The 14837-nt window shown below is 37.5% G+C and overlaps 4 protein-coding genes across 6 annotated transcripts; 2 read left to right on the forward strand and 2 right to left on the reverse strand.

Moving 5' to 3' along the window:
• The first annotated feature begins 354 nt into the window (after nt 1-354).
• On the forward strand, nt 355-7685 carry LOC124343314 (transformer-2 protein homolog alpha-like). 3 transcript variants are annotated; one of them, XR_006919177.1, is made up of 10 exons: nt 355-506; nt 693-746; nt 918-1209; nt 1273-1401; nt 1466-1641; nt 1706-1839; nt 2318-3497; nt 3564-3668; nt 7302-7455; nt 7509-7685. XR_006919177.1 is itself a non-coding variant. In XM_046796620.1 (7 exons), the coding sequence occupies exons 2-7, from the start codon at nt 712-714 to the stop codon at nt 2368-2370; spliced, it is 819 nt and encodes a 272-aa protein (XP_046652576.1). In that variant the 5' UTR covers nt 355-506; nt 693-711; the 3' UTR covers nt 2371-3523. The 3 variants fall into 3 exon arrangements, 2 of the variants coding, with proteins under 2 accessions (XP_046652576.1, XP_046652577.1); XM_046796620.1 differs by lacking the exons at nt 3564-3668; nt 7302-7455; nt 7509-7685 and having other exon boundaries at nt 2318-3523; XM_046796621.1 differs by lacking the exons at nt 2318-3497; nt 3564-3668; nt 7302-7455; nt 7509-7685 and adding an exon at nt 1926-2179.
• Nucleotides 6856-8833, reverse strand: LOC124343328. Its single transcript, XM_046796645.1, has 6 exons — nt 8751-8833; nt 8294-8649; nt 8030-8225; nt 7750-7936; nt 7530-7675; nt 6856-7447 (listed from the first exon to the last, which is right to left on the reverse strand). Exons 3-6 carry the CDS (start codon nt 8090-8092, stop codon nt 7061-7063), a joined length of 783 nt encoding a protein of 260 aa, XP_046652601.1. The 5' UTR covers nt 8093-8225; nt 8294-8649; nt 8751-8833; the 3' UTR covers nt 6856-7060.
• Nucleotides 8833-12012, forward strand: LOC124343331 (26S proteasome non-ATPase regulatory subunit 10-like). Its single transcript, XM_046796648.1, has 7 exons — nt 8833-10025; nt 10706-10877; nt 10949-11062; nt 11137-11188; nt 11263-11418; nt 11480-11644; nt 11724-12012. The coding sequence occupies exons 2-7, from the start codon at nt 10734-10736 to the stop codon at nt 11774-11776; spliced, it is 684 nt and encodes a 227-aa protein (XP_046652604.1). The 5' UTR covers nt 8833-10025; nt 10706-10733; the 3' UTR covers nt 11777-12012.
• LOC124343367 (gamma-aminobutyric acid receptor-associated protein) lies at nt 11771-12755 on the reverse strand. Its single transcript, XM_046796702.1, has 2 exons — nt 12515-12755; nt 11771-12294 (listed from the first exon to the last, which is right to left on the reverse strand). The coding sequence occupies exons 1-2, from the start codon at nt 12602-12604 to the stop codon at nt 12031-12033; spliced, it is 354 nt and encodes a 117-aa protein (XP_046652658.1). The 5' UTR covers nt 12605-12755; the 3' UTR covers nt 11771-12030.
• Between the last annotated feature and the right edge of the window lie 2082 nt (nt 12756-14837).

Below are 14837 nucleotides of genomic sequence, written 5' to 3' on the forward strand. Positions count from 1 at the left end.
TTATCGATTGAACGCGGGAATTACATTATAAATCATGTCTTATATAATTTAACTAAAATGATACGCTTATTGGAATTGGAAACGGCAAAAAAAATCAATGCTGGTAGATTGATCGACAGATATGCCGCATTGGCCGAAACTGAGAGACGCAAATAAATTTATCGGTGTATATTCTTATATTTTTTTAAGAATTACAAATGTGTTTTTTATGACTCGTATATTTATTGATTACTACTTGTTTTGCTTGTTTGTTGTTTGTTTGTTCTCGACAAGCTGAATAAAAGTGGGTGTGGCAACGTCGTTCCGAACGCCATCTGTGACTAGATATGTAAATTTTTTACCGAAGATTCGAACCACGCTGAATTCAGCTATCATCACCACTCAGATACGCCATTGATGCTCTGCTCTCTCAGTCTTTCTCTCTTATGGGAGCATTGTCAGTTCCCGCCAGACACCATTTTCAACGTTTAGAAGAAATAAGAGTTACTTTCGTTTTCATTGTTGAGGTGAGTGATTAGCATTCAAATTCTGTTGTTATAATATCCCTATGTGATAGATTTTTGTTGAATGTTGGCAATAATTCACTGGATTTTGATTGGCAAGAGAGGTTTGATGTGAAACAAACATTTACAATAGTGTCCTAACATGTTTCATGCTTTCAATGGTTCTTAATTCATATCTTTTTATCTTAGGCTTAGATTAAACACAGCAATGGATTCTCCAAGACGGAAGGATTCCCCTTCAGGGTATGTTAAATTTTGTTTTCCCCCTGTGTTTGTTATTGAGTCATGATTTGGTGACTGTAAAAATCTTGGTAATATTATTTTTTTACTAGTTAAGTTTACCTATTAGGTTAGTTCCATGAAGCTGTGAAAAGTTGTGTCCATTTCAATAATAAGTTGTAATCTTTTGATCAGGAATTACCGTCACCACAAGGATAGTGGACGTAGTAGATCTCCTGGACATCGCCATCAAGCACGGCGTTCTCGTTCTTATGATGAGGATAGAGACAGAAGGTCACATAATGATAGACGTGACAGAGGTGACAGGGGAGGTGATAGAGGAGGAGATCGTTATCACAGTCGTTCCAGATCCCCAATGTCAGGCAGAAAACGCCACAACAATATGCATGGTGGCAGTCATCGGGGTGGAGGAGGAGGTGGAGGAGGTGGTGGTGGAGGAGGAGGAGGAGGTGGAGGTGGTCCACCAGTAAGAGATTTTCATATATTTAGAAACTGAGTAAGTTGTCTTTACAAACCAATTGTATTTTAGGACAATCCTGAACCCACCCGTTGCCTTGGTGTATTTGGAATGGGACTATACACAACTGAGACAGAATTGCAGCATGTGTTTGCCAAATATGGTCCCCTTGAGAAAGTACAAGTTGTTAAAGATGCTAAGGTATGAAATTTTAGAAATTTCCAGTGTAACTTTTGAATAATTTTACATGTTTACAACTTTTCAGACCGGACGTTCACGGGGGTTTGCCTTTGTTTATTTTGAGAGTCTGGAAGATGCTAAATTGGCCAAAGAGCAATGTACAGGCCTAGAAATTGACGGTCGGCGCATTCGTGTGGATTATTCAATTACTCAACGACCTCATACTCCTACTCCAGGCATTTACATGGGGAGGCCCACTATGTAAGAAAATACGAGTTCTAAAGTTTCATCTTCTTCCATTACTTGAATTAACTATTACTTGCAGAACTAGTGGGCGTTATGACAAATACGACCGTAATGAAAGAGGATACCGTCGGTCACCTTCGCCCTACTATGAGAAAAACTACCGTTCCAGCCGTCGAGGTTACGAGCGTTCACGCTCGCGATCTTATTCTCCACGTAAGTAGTTATTTAAATAGTTTAAATAGTCAACTGCTGGTTACAGTTTCAATTAAGGGTCTTATTTTCTCTCAACTAATTATTAGGACGTTATTGATGACAACCGATGAGAACGGAACCGTTTTTCTTTGTGCCCTTATCTTCTTTCTAAACCTTTAGTTTTTCCCGTCTTTTAAAAATCGGATTTTCTTCACCTACTTAGTTTTTCAGTCGAACACGTGGGCAATGATTTTTTTTAACCCTGCAAAATCCTTCTTTGTGTGTTACCCATCCCAAAACTCCCCATCAATTCAACCATCCCCCCTCCAGGCACTTAATACAATAGTCGGTGTGTCTGCAATTGGTGTAACTGTCAACTCAGCTTTGTTTAGTTTATTACTGCTAGATAGCGTTAAGGAAAAATCTAGTTTTAAGATTGACAATTTATTTCCCGAAATTAACGATGAAGTATATTTTTCCCTGTTTCTTGCAAGGTCAGCAAGACAAAACTCGCGAGAAGTTTTGGAAGAGAGAAGGTTGAAGTTGATTTGAGTCAAGAACAGAAAAAGGATAAAGACAGCTCAGAAAACAGAAAAGGAAAAGGCGCAGCTCAGAAAACAGAAAAATTTTAAGAACGATTTGCTGTGGAAAGGGGGGAAGATTTCTCACTGAAGGAAGTCTTTACTCTGAAGAGATCACTTTGAAACTTTCGGCTCAACTGGAGATCTCGACAAGCTTGCTGCAGTTGAAATTCAATTTCAAGATTCAAAAACGAAGATATAAGTTTTCCTAGGATGTCAAGTTATTGGTTTAACGTTCATTGACATCCGTCTGAATTGGAAAAAATAATGATAATCCAGTAAGTAGGGCTGTATAAAGGCACTTATCTGACTGTATTGGTCTTTTCATCTCGTGATGGTGTAGTATTTGACTGAATCCACTCTCACAGGCTGCTGTTGAAGACCATTTTATGTATTATTTCTGCTCTTCAAAGGCCTGGCAGCTGGTGATAAGCCCCAATACTAGACTGATCCATGTCCGTGAATTCTTGTTGGATCAAAATTGAGAAAAAAAATATATAGTACACTCGACTGAACCGAGTTCGTCGTACCATGTGCACCGACCCACGCAAAAATAAGCCAATCGGAGGATCGTCCATCAACATCGCCTCATGACCCTGCTCTTTACATTGAAGCCAGCTGCATTTATCGAACCGTGTCGTGTCAGTCGAAGCGTGAGAAAGGCAATATATTTAATATACTGTCAAAGGTAAATGACAGTCGCCGTGCACGCGTGAAGGAGTTTGTATCCGGTATCCATCAATTTATTACGTAAGGCTAACCTCTCCATCACAGTATGTCTAACTCTATTGTCTCTTTTTCCTTTATAAGTTACTGTTTTGTTTTAAATTTAATTTGAGAATTTTTTGAGAAAAATTCAGTTTAAAAGAACCATCACAGATAATTGATAAGTTGTATTAACATTAAGACGTACACCAATTAATATTCAAAGTTTATAGCGTGAATAATGATTGTGGATTCCACCGGTGGAAACCCGCCACATGTGTTGATATTTACCGTTGTTGAACACGACCGCCACTGACACTAATAGCTAAATTAGATTAACACGTATAGCAAATCTGAAAAGATCGCAAATTGGAAGCAGAACGGAAACAGCAAGTATGTGTTGCAAAGGACTGTCTTGATTAAATAATTCAAAAAGGATAATGTGGCATGCGATTGTAGGTTCTTGAAGGACGCGCCCAACCGCCTTTAGCTGCCAATGACGCGATGTTGCGTTTGTTGGATGTTACCAGTTCACTGTAATCATCTATAAAAAGAACCAATAAGGTAAACATTTGCATTCGCTTCAGCACTTTTATTTTTGTTGTTGTCTTCACATATTGCACACAGCAACGTTTGTACAATCCTACAAACTCAAAGACTGTTAAATCTACTGCGATATATTTATAATATTTTAGTTATTGCTTTTGGGAATGTTTGATCTGCCTTCTGGCATTTCCTAATAATACGAGAACTTATCTCAAAAGTTGACGTTACTCTATTATTGTTTTGGTTTTTACTTTGGTTTTGCGCACAGTATCGTTGAACAATTGGGTCTGTTCAAATGTCGCGTCTTTTTTAATTACGTGCTCTCATACCGAACTAATTGTTTTTGGGCTTTGGAGAATTTTTCATTATACAAAGAAAGTGGGGTTTTTAAGGATTTTTTTGTCTTACCTGTTTGGTCTTCGTCTTCTCCCATACCGAGCATGACGTCATCGGAATATACGTCTTCCATAGGAAATTCTTCCACTTGATTGGAAAATTCAAGATGCGCATCAGTATCTGTTGCCTCAGAACGGTTGTCTAGAATGCGCGGTGCTCCCGAATTGATTAAAGTTCTTTTCCCTGGTAAAGGAATTGCGGTTGACCCTTTGTACTGGACAAAAGGGAGGATTGCTTTCGGACCAGATGCTGGAAGAGCGTTATTGCGGGCTAGTGCTCCCAGAAATTTCTTGCTGATAGAGTTTGCACCGGCAGCAGAATTGGCTCTAGCCTCAGAAAGGAGTCGTAGCAGTCGGCTGACAGCTCTAGCCCTGGCTTCGTTGTGCGGTGGGGGGAGTATCTCGAAATTTTTGTTGCTGCTCTTGCCTGAAATAATAGGGTTGTTTCGCATCAAGACCGGGTTGGGTCGTACACCATTTCTTTGAATTGCCGCTTGGATGACATCTGGGTATCGTTTGTCTTTGATGACATCTTCATCCAAGCCCTCCCCATAGTCGACAAAGTCAGCGCCAGGCGTCATAACTTTTTTCCTAGTGGTGGGTTCGATTGATAAACAAGAACAATATTGGAGCTTTCTCTTACCGAGTCGCACAACAACTAAATCATTTACCAATCCCATCCTGCTGATGACAATGGCCACTCGGTTGGGTTGAATTTGTTGAATGGTCCTGGTAAGCCACGAAAAGCTGCAATCGAGCCGATATGTCTTCTTTGTCTCCTATTATCCATTGAAGCCGGTTTCTCATCACCCTTCTGCTGAGCTCTATCGTTGTTGTTTAGTTTCTCTGGGCCGTCAGTAGAAGATAGGTGATCTGCTTCGGACGCAGCATCTGATGGGTTGGTTGGGTCAACATCCTGCAGCGCCGATGATCCGCTACAATATCCTAGTCCCTGAAGAAAGAAACCCCGGCAAAATATTTGTATTCAATATGTTCAGAAATAGTTTTAAAATCTTGAAAGAATTAAGGCTGTCTTTTGAACTCAATTCTTAAAACATCCCAAGTCAACAAGACGAAATAATTTGCCTTTGTAATTCTCCTTCGCTTTCTACTGCGGCCCTTTTTATCTCGTTTAATCCCATAGCCAATCCCACATGCTTCAGCTGTCGTTTGTCAACACACCAAGTATTGACCTTTCTGTCGAAGCCTATCTGCTGTAGCTTTGGACCTACCATGGATGAGATTCTAATACCCAAACGCTATGTGGCAAACATCAACAAACATGATTGGCCAGAAGATTAGCTTTGGAGATTTTTATGCTTCAGATTTTCATAACATTCGAGAGCTTCCAAGGCTATAATTAGAATGGCAGTACTGTTGACTTGTTGTTATAGCTTTATTGCCCAGTTAAGTCGAAAGAGTTTTTCCTTGAAAACGTGTTGTTGTTTCATTTGCGCTGCAGTAGTGATTAAGATCGCCGCACTGCATTAAAAGGAAAGAATCAAGGCGCGTTCTCTTCAGTGATAAGGGGATTAGCTTAGGACTCGTACGCCAGTAGGAGAGCAGAGAAGCTTAACCATTCTTCATATGAAATCAATCTTAGACTTAGAAACCTATGGTATTAGACTTTTTATTACAATGGCCGTTGTTTCACGATCTATTCCGCACATTGTTATGTTGATCTTTAATAATGTGTTTTTGTTTCGCATTGCTTGCTCCTCTATAATAGTACGGGAAAATAGTGGTATACTCAAGGGAGAGGAGCGATCTCCTAGTAGCATCATATTTCATATAATCCATTAAATAACTCTGCCAGCTTGACTAATACATGCTGACTTTTTTGGGGGAAAGTCTCATCATCAAATAGACAAATGGCTCTTATCTTATAAAACAAGGAAACATGGATTCGCCACTGCGCAAACCAGTGGGGTGTCTGCTTCAACAATTCTAAAAAGAAATATTCTTTACATGCGTTTGACAAGAAGTAGATGAAATCCCCGTCTTTCGTTTGTTTAGGGGATATTTCTCGCGAGTGGTGCAATCTCAATCATTTTGTGAATCGCTGTGAATTTGAGACAACAATGGAAAGTTGATTCACAAAAGATGACTCTTGAGGCGCTTGTAGATACGTACGCAAATTATCCCGCTTATACTTTTCTTAAAAATATATTTTGGTACGTTATTCGTTATAAAATTTACCTTATAGAATACAATTGCGTCATTAGGTTATTCAAAAATCGTCTACTATTTTGTTCATCAATTTTTTCAGACTGCTGAAAAACGTGCATCTTTCACGACTTTCTTTAGTTTGAGAGCGCATTTTATCTAACCGTTTTAAACGAAAAATGTTACGTTAAGATTATGTACACGAATTACAATTCAAATTTGAAGTAACGTCTAAACTTTGAAGTAAATTAACTAAGTCTGACCTGGAAATAATGTAGTAGAAGAATAATTGGAAGCAAACGGCGGAGCATGTTGCTAATTTTAATGTATGTGTTGGTAGAGACGATTTGTTCAAACTTGATTGTGAGTGTCGAGTTGTGGGACCTGTTAGAACTGTTAGATGTGGTGTCTGCCTTTGACGGTCTTCGACGCGCGTCCCGTCTTTATATACGCGGGAGCGCTCAAGGGTGGCTGAATGGTCTTGCTCAGTAGCAAAGTAGGTCTATGACGTCACAATGCCACAATCCCCTTCCCCGCGTTCTCTACATAAGACATAGATGGCAACAAAAAGTCAAAGGAAGATACAAATGGTATTGCCACGTATACACTTCATTAATTATATAAATGAAATCAGATGGTATTGCTTATGATTTTCTAATGGTTGTATTTTGCCTTTTCGTACGAAACTACGTTTTTTTTTTGTAGAAACAAAGTAGTATTCAGAATTAACCCAAACGTATATCAGCTAAACATTAGTGTACTAATTTAAAGATTTTTGTGATAGAAACTAAAAAGTTAGAAAACGAATAGACGAAATCGCCGTGGAAGAATTCAAACAATAGAAAGAATTTAGTTATTTTCCGCCAAAATAACGATGCGCTGATTAATAGTCAGCAGCTGTTGCATGAACTCTGCATTGTTTAAAGCTAATGATATTTTCTTCAGGAGTTCAATCAAACCATCACGAAGTTCCAACTGGGTTTGACAATGAAGTAAATTCTCTAATGTCGCTTCCGATAGATCGCGTTCATTGTAAACATCGGAGAAACTTATTTTAAAATCAATTTGTTTTTGATTTTCGTCTTGATAGAACAGTGAGAAAAAGCCACGGTCAAAAGGCTTCAACCCAAAGTATAACCCAGCAAGAACTTTCCCTGATGCGTCTCGCTTCAATAATGACTTGAAGTTGTAAACCAGGTTGCGTCGCTCTGTGCAGTCAACTGGAGATAGAAACGCCTAAAACGGTACAAACAGGTATTAGTTATGTCATTATTGAAACTTGAAACTTTGTTCATAGATGGAAATATCAATGAAATACCTGATGCGTGTAAATGAGAGCAGATTCACATTCCTCAATTCCTTTGCGGGTTTCCTTGACATCCCAGAGTACGTAGCGGCCACTTGGATGGAATGTATAATTATAGAGGCGTCGTGATCGACTAGTGCCACCAGGCTTGAACCAGCCTACAAGTAATAAGAATGGAAAAAGTTATCGAAGATGATTTTTCGTATAATAACGCATGAACATATGTTACTACCAGTGTGAGGGTAGAGACCATCTTCCATGACTGTCACAGGTTGAGGGACGTGGTAACCAGTATCTAGTATTAAAACGCCTACACGATCTTCCAGTTCGATGTTCAAAGCAATGACGACATGTTCTTTTTCAGACGTGCGGGTATCTGGAGTTGGAGTCGAAACGTATCGATTTACGTTTCCAATATCCTTTCATGTTATACCACAAACAAACCGTTCAGTTAAACAGATATATGTAAACAGAGGACTTTTGTTGTCGATGTTGATCGACAGGATTATTACCTCTTCGCATGAAGCTAGAAAGAGAGCCGATCCGATACCAGGGTAAGTCTTTTCTAATTCCATTATCTTCTCCGCCAAGTCCAAGCCCAAACCGACGCATGTATGGTGCTTCGAAGTGATGGGAGGAATGTATTCATGATAGAAGTCTTCAAGTGACTTGGTCAAGTCCTTTCGTTCTTTGTAACTCTCATAGAATCTATATTTTTAAATGTTAAAAAAAAAATTAAATTTTTTTATTTTAAATATCCTATTTAAAAGAATTACGTTAAGAAGTTTCCGACGGTGTTGTAGCAATGAATTTTCAGCTGATTTTGCACCAGTTCTGTCAACGCTACAATCAAATTAGCATACTGTTGTAAACTAACTATACGAAGACGAGTCTTGATCGCGCCCCAAGCTGGATATGGAAGCGGGCGATCGGGTGGCCATAAGATATCTTCCAATCTACTAAGTTCGCTTCCGTATTCACCAGATTGGTGATGACGATTCTTGTTGAGAATTTCATTGAATCCATCACGAATCTGGTAGCCGCTAAAAGGCAACGTCACATGGCCTTTGGTTGCATGACGTACAGTCACTTGAAAGATTTCATTGTCTTCGTGATTCCTAAGTGACGAAGCCTATTAAGAACAGGGAGAAAATAGAAAGAATGTCTGTAACAATTTTGTCAAATAATTTATTGATTCAGCATTTATTGATCAGCATATTCTAGGATCTTCACCTGTTGGTAGTAAAGTGACCCGGGATTCTGTTTTTCACAATCATTATCGAGCCGAAGTCCTGCCGAGATGGACAGTGGGAAGATTGGAGTGTTGCTGAGTCAGCTTGGCCATGTCGAGCCCCAGCCGAACCTGCGGTAATTTTCTGGCTCAGCCAAGCCAGCTACGCAGTCGTCGCCGATTTGCGACTCCTGTGCCGTCCATTGGCATACTTTTCTCTCGGCTCTTTCTTTTCCCTCCAGATCTGTAAGCATGGAATACGAATATAATGCGGTGTGCCAGAACTTGATTTGGGTCCTTCACAGCTTAGTAACACAAAACCCGTGCGTCACTCGTCTTGCGCAATCGTTATTTCACAACTTATCGCGTCATATAAAAAGGTATTGTAACCTTTGATCAAAGAAAATGTGTTGCACAAACAAGATATATTGCCAAGTAAAAATCACCAAGTTGATTGTTTTACTTTTATAAGATTTAGAAAAACAGTTCCATCTTTCATAAATGCACCAGAAATTTAGATATGGCCAACCACTATCAACATTACTGATAAAATAGCACAAAAAAGCACTTTTCCAAATGTTAACTTTCTGAAACTGAAACTTATTCTGAATAAAACATACAACCCAGTACGAGTTAACTTGGGCAAAGATAAATTTTTAACAGCTTAAATGTAATTACTCTTTGGCACAGTTACAATTTTTTTACTTAATTTTAAAAATGTTATCTTGTAAGTTGTAACACTGATTTATTTATTTATCAGGTAAATCTATTTTGCATTTAAGACTAAGAGCAATTAAAAGTATAAATGTACTTACCCATAAAAAATAAAAGCTCGGCCAAATAAAAAAGCAAGGTGTCTTCCTCTTTTCGTTGTTATAATTAACTGATGAGAAGGTTCGTGTGTGTACCTTTGTTGTTATGGAAAGTCCCCAAGTCTGAAATTTTTTGACAGCTTATATAGGGGCTGGGAACCATTCCAACGCCATCTGTACTCAAAAATTGTAATCTTGGCAATGTTTTTCATGTTTTTCAAAAATAATCTCAGGTTCTTTTCTCCTGTTGTCGTTGCTAAACTGTTGCTACTAAACATTTTTGTGAAAACGGACCATGGGATTAGATAAAGAATACCTTCATGTGTTTCAAATATGTTTTAAAAAAACATCGATGGCTGGTGTTCGTATTCTATGGAAAAAGAACACTTCCAGAGAACACAGCCTTGTGCCCCACTCGTCAAAGACACTCAGATCGTTGCAAAACTGATTGACCCTCCTGCCAAGGTAAGTTCATTTCCATTTCACTTTCTTCCTAGATATCTAAAATACTTTCAAAATAACGCTATAACATAATGAAATCCGTAAAGTTTTCATCGGTATTGACTCGTGATCCTACTGTAGAATTTCCATCACGTAACACTACTCCAAATTCTCTTCTTTCTCTACGAATACCACGTGTTTAATCTCTTGTTTACTGGTGAAACTTTTCTTACGTTTTATCATTCTTTGTGAAACTGCGTTTTTGAACAAATACTTCTTCTATTTAAAGCCTAGAAATAACTCGTGCTAAAATATGACGTCATCCTTGTACGACAATGATAGAAGTGTGTTCTCGTTTTGCTGTACAGTTCCAACGTGTGAAAAACATAGGTCGTTGCTACCGAGAAAATTCTTGAAAGTAAAACAGTATTAGCTAGTGCATTTATTGGCGAGTTACACCCACTCTGCGAGCCAAATACGCCATTTCTAAACAGAACCTGGGTACAGGGTTGTAAACTTATGATATACTTTTGACAACAAAACTAAAAAAGATCTAATGGTGGCCAAATTTTGGCGCGTTGAAAAGGTGACGTGAAAAGTTCTTAAGCTTTTCCGTCCTTTAATTACCTTAAGTAAACGTTGAGGAAATGTATGGATCTCTGAAATTGCGTAATTTTTTTACATTTTTCTCTGTTCGTTTTCAGAATCACACCGCAAAAACCATTGAAAGCTATGTTTGATTCGGCAATTTTTCTGGTATTTTCTCTTTCTTCGTCGTTGATTGCTGCTGTTGTCCTGTATGACCTATATCGCCGCCAGAAAAAGCATTCTGATCACGAAAAAGAAAACCTTGATCTTGTTTGCTACTTAGCAAAGGTTTCTTTTCAAATGACTCATATGCATGATCAAGTTTCAACAATTTTTTTATTGATAACCTTTTTGCGCAGTTCCCATTTGAGATGAATAACGAAGATCGTTGTGTGGCTCTAATGAAAAAGCATCAGATTTCTCCTAATGCACCGAGTAGCAATTTGCAGCGTTCCCATATAACACCTTTTTTGGTAACAGTTAAATTGATGTATTAACAAAAACATAACAAGATTTTTTTAACCTTCTTTCATGCTTTTTTTATTAGTCAGCTTGCTTTGGTGGATCGTTTAAACTCATCCAGTTCATGTTAGAATTCGGTAATTAAAAAAATAAAGTATTTTTATTTCTAATATCGAACAAAGAGTGATTAACTCAACTTGCGTACTCGCAGGAGCGGATAACGAATTCTACAATCTTAACGGAGATGGAGCCCTTTACATAGCTATCTACGGAATCGCGTGTCGCCTTCGATCTGCTCAGTGTGCTCAAAAACGAAGCAGCGAAATTCAGCGTGGCGTTCTTATAATAGACTGCCTCACAAATCTAGGTTTCTAACCGCTTTTAAATACGTTTATACTCTGCCTTTTTAAAGCACCTTTTCGGAACAGGATGCGATGTAAACTCAAGGAACGAATTTGGTTTCACTCCTTTACACTGGGCTGCTACAACAGGCGAAAAATGGCTAGTTGATCATCTTTTGAAAAGAGGAGCTGATCCATTCATTTTGACTACTCACAGTAAAGCTCCACCTTCTGCTTTTGCTTCAGAGAAGAGTAAGTGAACATGCTATGACTTAAGAGTTACACAAATCAATTCCCCTATTCTATATCTTTCTTATAATTGTTTTTTTAGAACATGTTCAAATGCTATTGAAAGAGGCGGAGAACGTACACCGATCATTCTAATTTGACTTCCGTGTATCTAACGCCAGTAACTGTATTACAGATGTATCATACATACACACTGTACTGTACACGAAAAAAGACCAAACACCCAAACATGGTGAAACTGAAATTCTGATCGACAAAATGTAATAATTGGAGTATGATTATTAGTCAAGAAGATGTGGAGAAGGGAGCAACAGAATACAGTGTACAAAGTGCTCTAAAAGAAAATATGTCACTGACATTTCAATGGAAAGCACCTGTCTGAAAAATAATTAATTTCCATAGACACTTTCATCACTATAAGCTATGTAAAGAAAATAGTCTTCTTCGTGATGTTCCTGATACAAAGTTCCCATTGTAGCACAAGTAGGAGGAATTACATTGTTGACAAAGAAAAACAGTGCATCCTCAGGTCGCAGATGGATTCGTTTGCGAATTAAGAAGTAGAACTGGCCAACAGTAAGATCTGACGGAACCAGATATTTTTTCTTATCCAGATCACCAATCCTTGCTTTTGGAGCCTTTTCAACAATGACCTAAATATTGTTTGAAAAATCCAATAGATTAAAATTATATGGTTTAACATATTCAGCAGATATAATTTGAAACAGTTCTGAATTCATAGAACAAAACTAGTTTTAAGTAACAATAAATTTCAAATGAGTTTCAAATGGTTGAATTTGGCTTGTTCTCAGAGAAAGTTGGTAAACAAAAAGTGATGGAAGGGAAATACCCTAACAAAGGAGGGTGACTTACAGGGACACGATCAGGATATTTTCGACGAATCTTCTCCCCCTCGGCTCTTCGTTTTTCAAAAGGATGCTCTTCTTTATATTGCCACTTCATAATGGTAGATAATTCTTTATTTGACAGCTTGAGAAAACCGCACAGAGCGAGTAAACTTGGCAAAAAGTTAAAATGGTGAACGACAAAGAATTTAGGTCTCTATCAACAAACGACGCAGTACGTTTTATTTTGTTCTTGCAGAAAGGGGCTGGCAGGGGCAGGCTAAGGTTTTAACTATCGATATAGCCTACTACCCAAAATTTTGCAAGATTCGATTCGATTCGATTTTCATTAAGTGAGTTATCTTTTTGTAAACTGAGATTTATTCAAACGATAAAAAAATACATATTTAAGAATTTCCCGACATATTTGTAAGTTACATGGTGGTTTGAAAGTAATCAAAATATGAAATGCCTTCCTTAACCTTTGCTACTAAGTAGGACTAACGATCGATACTATACTCCAATCCATAAATCCACATGCGGCAAATTCAAATGAGAAAATTCGTCGATTGAATGATGCAATCGTAATTAGGAAAATTTAGATCTGTATCTATACAATTAGAATTTTGTCTCTCATAAAATCAGATTGCCAAAGTATATTTCAAGAGTATATTAGACTATAGACTAAGGGCAAATATCAACTGGATTCAGTGTACAGTGATGAAAACAGAAAATATCATTAGTTACATTTCACTTTCTTTTAATAACTAATTATTGCAAACACAGTTTATTTCATAAGAATTTTTTCACTGTTGCATTTCTCAATCATTAAAAATGAATGCGTTGGCTAGTTTATTTCTATAGAAATTTCTATAGTTTATTTTTATAGGAACTACTCAAAATTACTATACATTAAATTTAAAGTAAAATTAAGATGAAGAATATCAAAACTATTTGAAGAAAGAAAGACTAATGTATTCCATGACAGTAACACATACACAACATCTATTCAATACCTTCTCTCTTTTTCCACTTCTCTTTTAATTCAGCCAATTTTTCTGATTTTCTAGTGTTATCTTTACTCTTTTTTTCTAACAATCTATTTTTTTGTGCCTCAATACTGTCCTCCCCATTGATTAGATTATCGAGTTTTTGGGTTAAGATTTCACGGGCTAATTCTCTGTTTATAGCTAACGAGCGGGTCTGGTGACACTTCACAAGTAACCCTGAAGGTTTGTGACGTAAAAGTACAGCATTTGAAGTTTTATTTACAGCTTGTCCTCCAGGGCCACTTCCTCGAGTAAATTCCTCTTCTAAATCTTCAGGGTGTAAAACTGGAACTTTTGAATTATCAAATGTATGTTTGTATCGGTAATGTGCTGAACACACAGTTCTTTTCAACGACTGGACTAGTACTGTGAATTTTTTAGCCATATTTGTCACAGCAATCTCCTCTTGGACAGAAAACTTTGTCCCTTCTGCAAAAAAAACATATTTTAAATTGGATTATCACTAATGTAACACTATAAAATAATTCCAACCTCATAGGCTTTGCAAATTTCTTCTGGATTCGAAAGTGTTTTGTTCTTGTGAAACTCAATTTTGATTCTCTTTGAAACCAAAAGTTTGTCGGATAGTTTTAACTGCCCACTGTAACGGATACAAGATCGGAACAACTCAAATATTTGAGTTTTGTTAGGAACGTTCATTATAATAAAAAATGTGTTCATCAAATTTGTCTTAACGACGAGGCTTTTTCTTTATTCTTTCATAGATTTTTTTTTTCGTCTGCTGTTATTCACGAATTTTTTTACATTTTTACACTCTACACTGCGGCTGGTTTAGTTGGCGATTGTTATACTAGATGGCCATGACATGGCTTTAGTTGGCGACGATTTCACATAGGTGGCTAATAAAAAAATCACCAACTCAACTCAACTTATTTTCCCTGACGTTATGACGTTATTTCATTATTCGTTATAAAAATGGTAACTCCTGTTTGTATTCATTTAAGGCTATTCAATGTAAATTTTGTATCTGGTGCATTTACAGATAACATAGCCTGCAATTTATACATGGCAATTTCCCGGCAATTTCATCATATCATGTGGCCTGAAACTGCCGTTTCCCAAAATGTTGTCTCTAACTGCACGTACCGGATGTACGCTTCAGAACAGTAAATTTGATCATGTTGGTACATTTAGTTAGTTGATGAAATTGTTTCTGAAAATAATCGTGTTTCTATTTTTCTATTAACAGCATGGTGAAGTTTGAGATTCTTCATTGCAGTCTAAAGTGCTCATTGATTTGTTGAAGCCAGCTGGCGAAAGGTGTTTTGCAGTGTCTTTCAG

This window comes from Daphnia pulicaria, chromosome 6 (genome assembly GCF_021234035.1).
Source record: "Daphnia pulicaria isolate SC F1-1A chromosome 6, SC_F0-13Bv2, whole genome shotgun sequence".
Taxonomy (NCBI): Eukaryota; Metazoa; Arthropoda; class Branchiopoda; order Diplostraca; family Daphniidae; genus Daphnia; species Daphnia pulicaria.

What these genes read in the sequence shown, in the direction of transcription:
- LOC124343314 (XM_046796620.1), top strand. Translation starts at nt 712, where the DNA reads ATGGATTCTCCAAGACGGAAGGATTCCCCTTCAGG. An exon ending in TACATGGGGAGGCCCACTAT is followed by an intron (nt 1,642 to 1,705) that starts GTAAGAAAATAC and finishes TATTACTTGCAG; the next exon opens with AACTAGTGGGCGTTATGACA. An exon ending in CTCGCGATCTTATTCTCCAC is followed by an intron (nt 1,840 to 2,317) that starts GTAAGTAGTTAT and finishes TTGCAAGGTCAG; the next exon opens with CAAGACAAAACTCGCGAGAA.
- LOC124343328 (XM_046796645.1), bottom strand. Translation starts at nt 8,092, where the DNA reads ATGGAATTAGAAAAGACTTACCCTGGTATCGGATCGGCTCTCTTTCTA. An exon ending in TGGTCTCTACCCTCACACTG is followed by an intron (nt 7,676 to 7,749) that starts GTAGTAACATAT and finishes TATTACTTGTAG; the next exon opens with GCTGGTTCAAGCCTGGTGGC. An exon ending in CTCTCATTTACACGCATCAG is followed by an intron (nt 7,448 to 7,529) that starts GTATTTCATTGA and finishes GTACCGTTTTAG; the next exon opens with GCGTTTCTATCTCCAGTTGA.
- LOC124343367 (XM_046796702.1), bottom strand. Translation starts at nt 12,604, where the DNA reads ATGAAGTGGCAATATAAAGAAGAGCATCCTTTTGAAAAACGAAGAGCC. An exon ending in AATATCCTGATCGTGTCCCT is followed by an intron (nt 12,295 to 12,514) that starts GTAAGTCACCCT and finishes AACAATATTTAG; the next exon opens with GTCATTGTTGAAAAGGCTCC.
- LOC124343331 (XM_046796648.1), top strand. Translation starts at nt 10,734, where the DNA reads ATGTTTGATTCGGCAATTTTTCTGGTATTTTCTCTTTCTTCGTCGTTG. An exon ending in TTGTTTGCTACTTAGCAAAG is followed by an intron (nt 10,878 to 10,948) that starts GTTTCTTTTCAA and finishes CTTTTTGCGCAG; the next exon opens with TTCCCATTTGAGATGAATAA. An exon ending in CCCATATAACACCTTTTTTG is followed by an intron (nt 11,063 to 11,136) that starts GTAACAGTTAAA and finishes TTTTTTTATTAG; the next exon opens with TCAGCTTGCTTTGGTGGATC.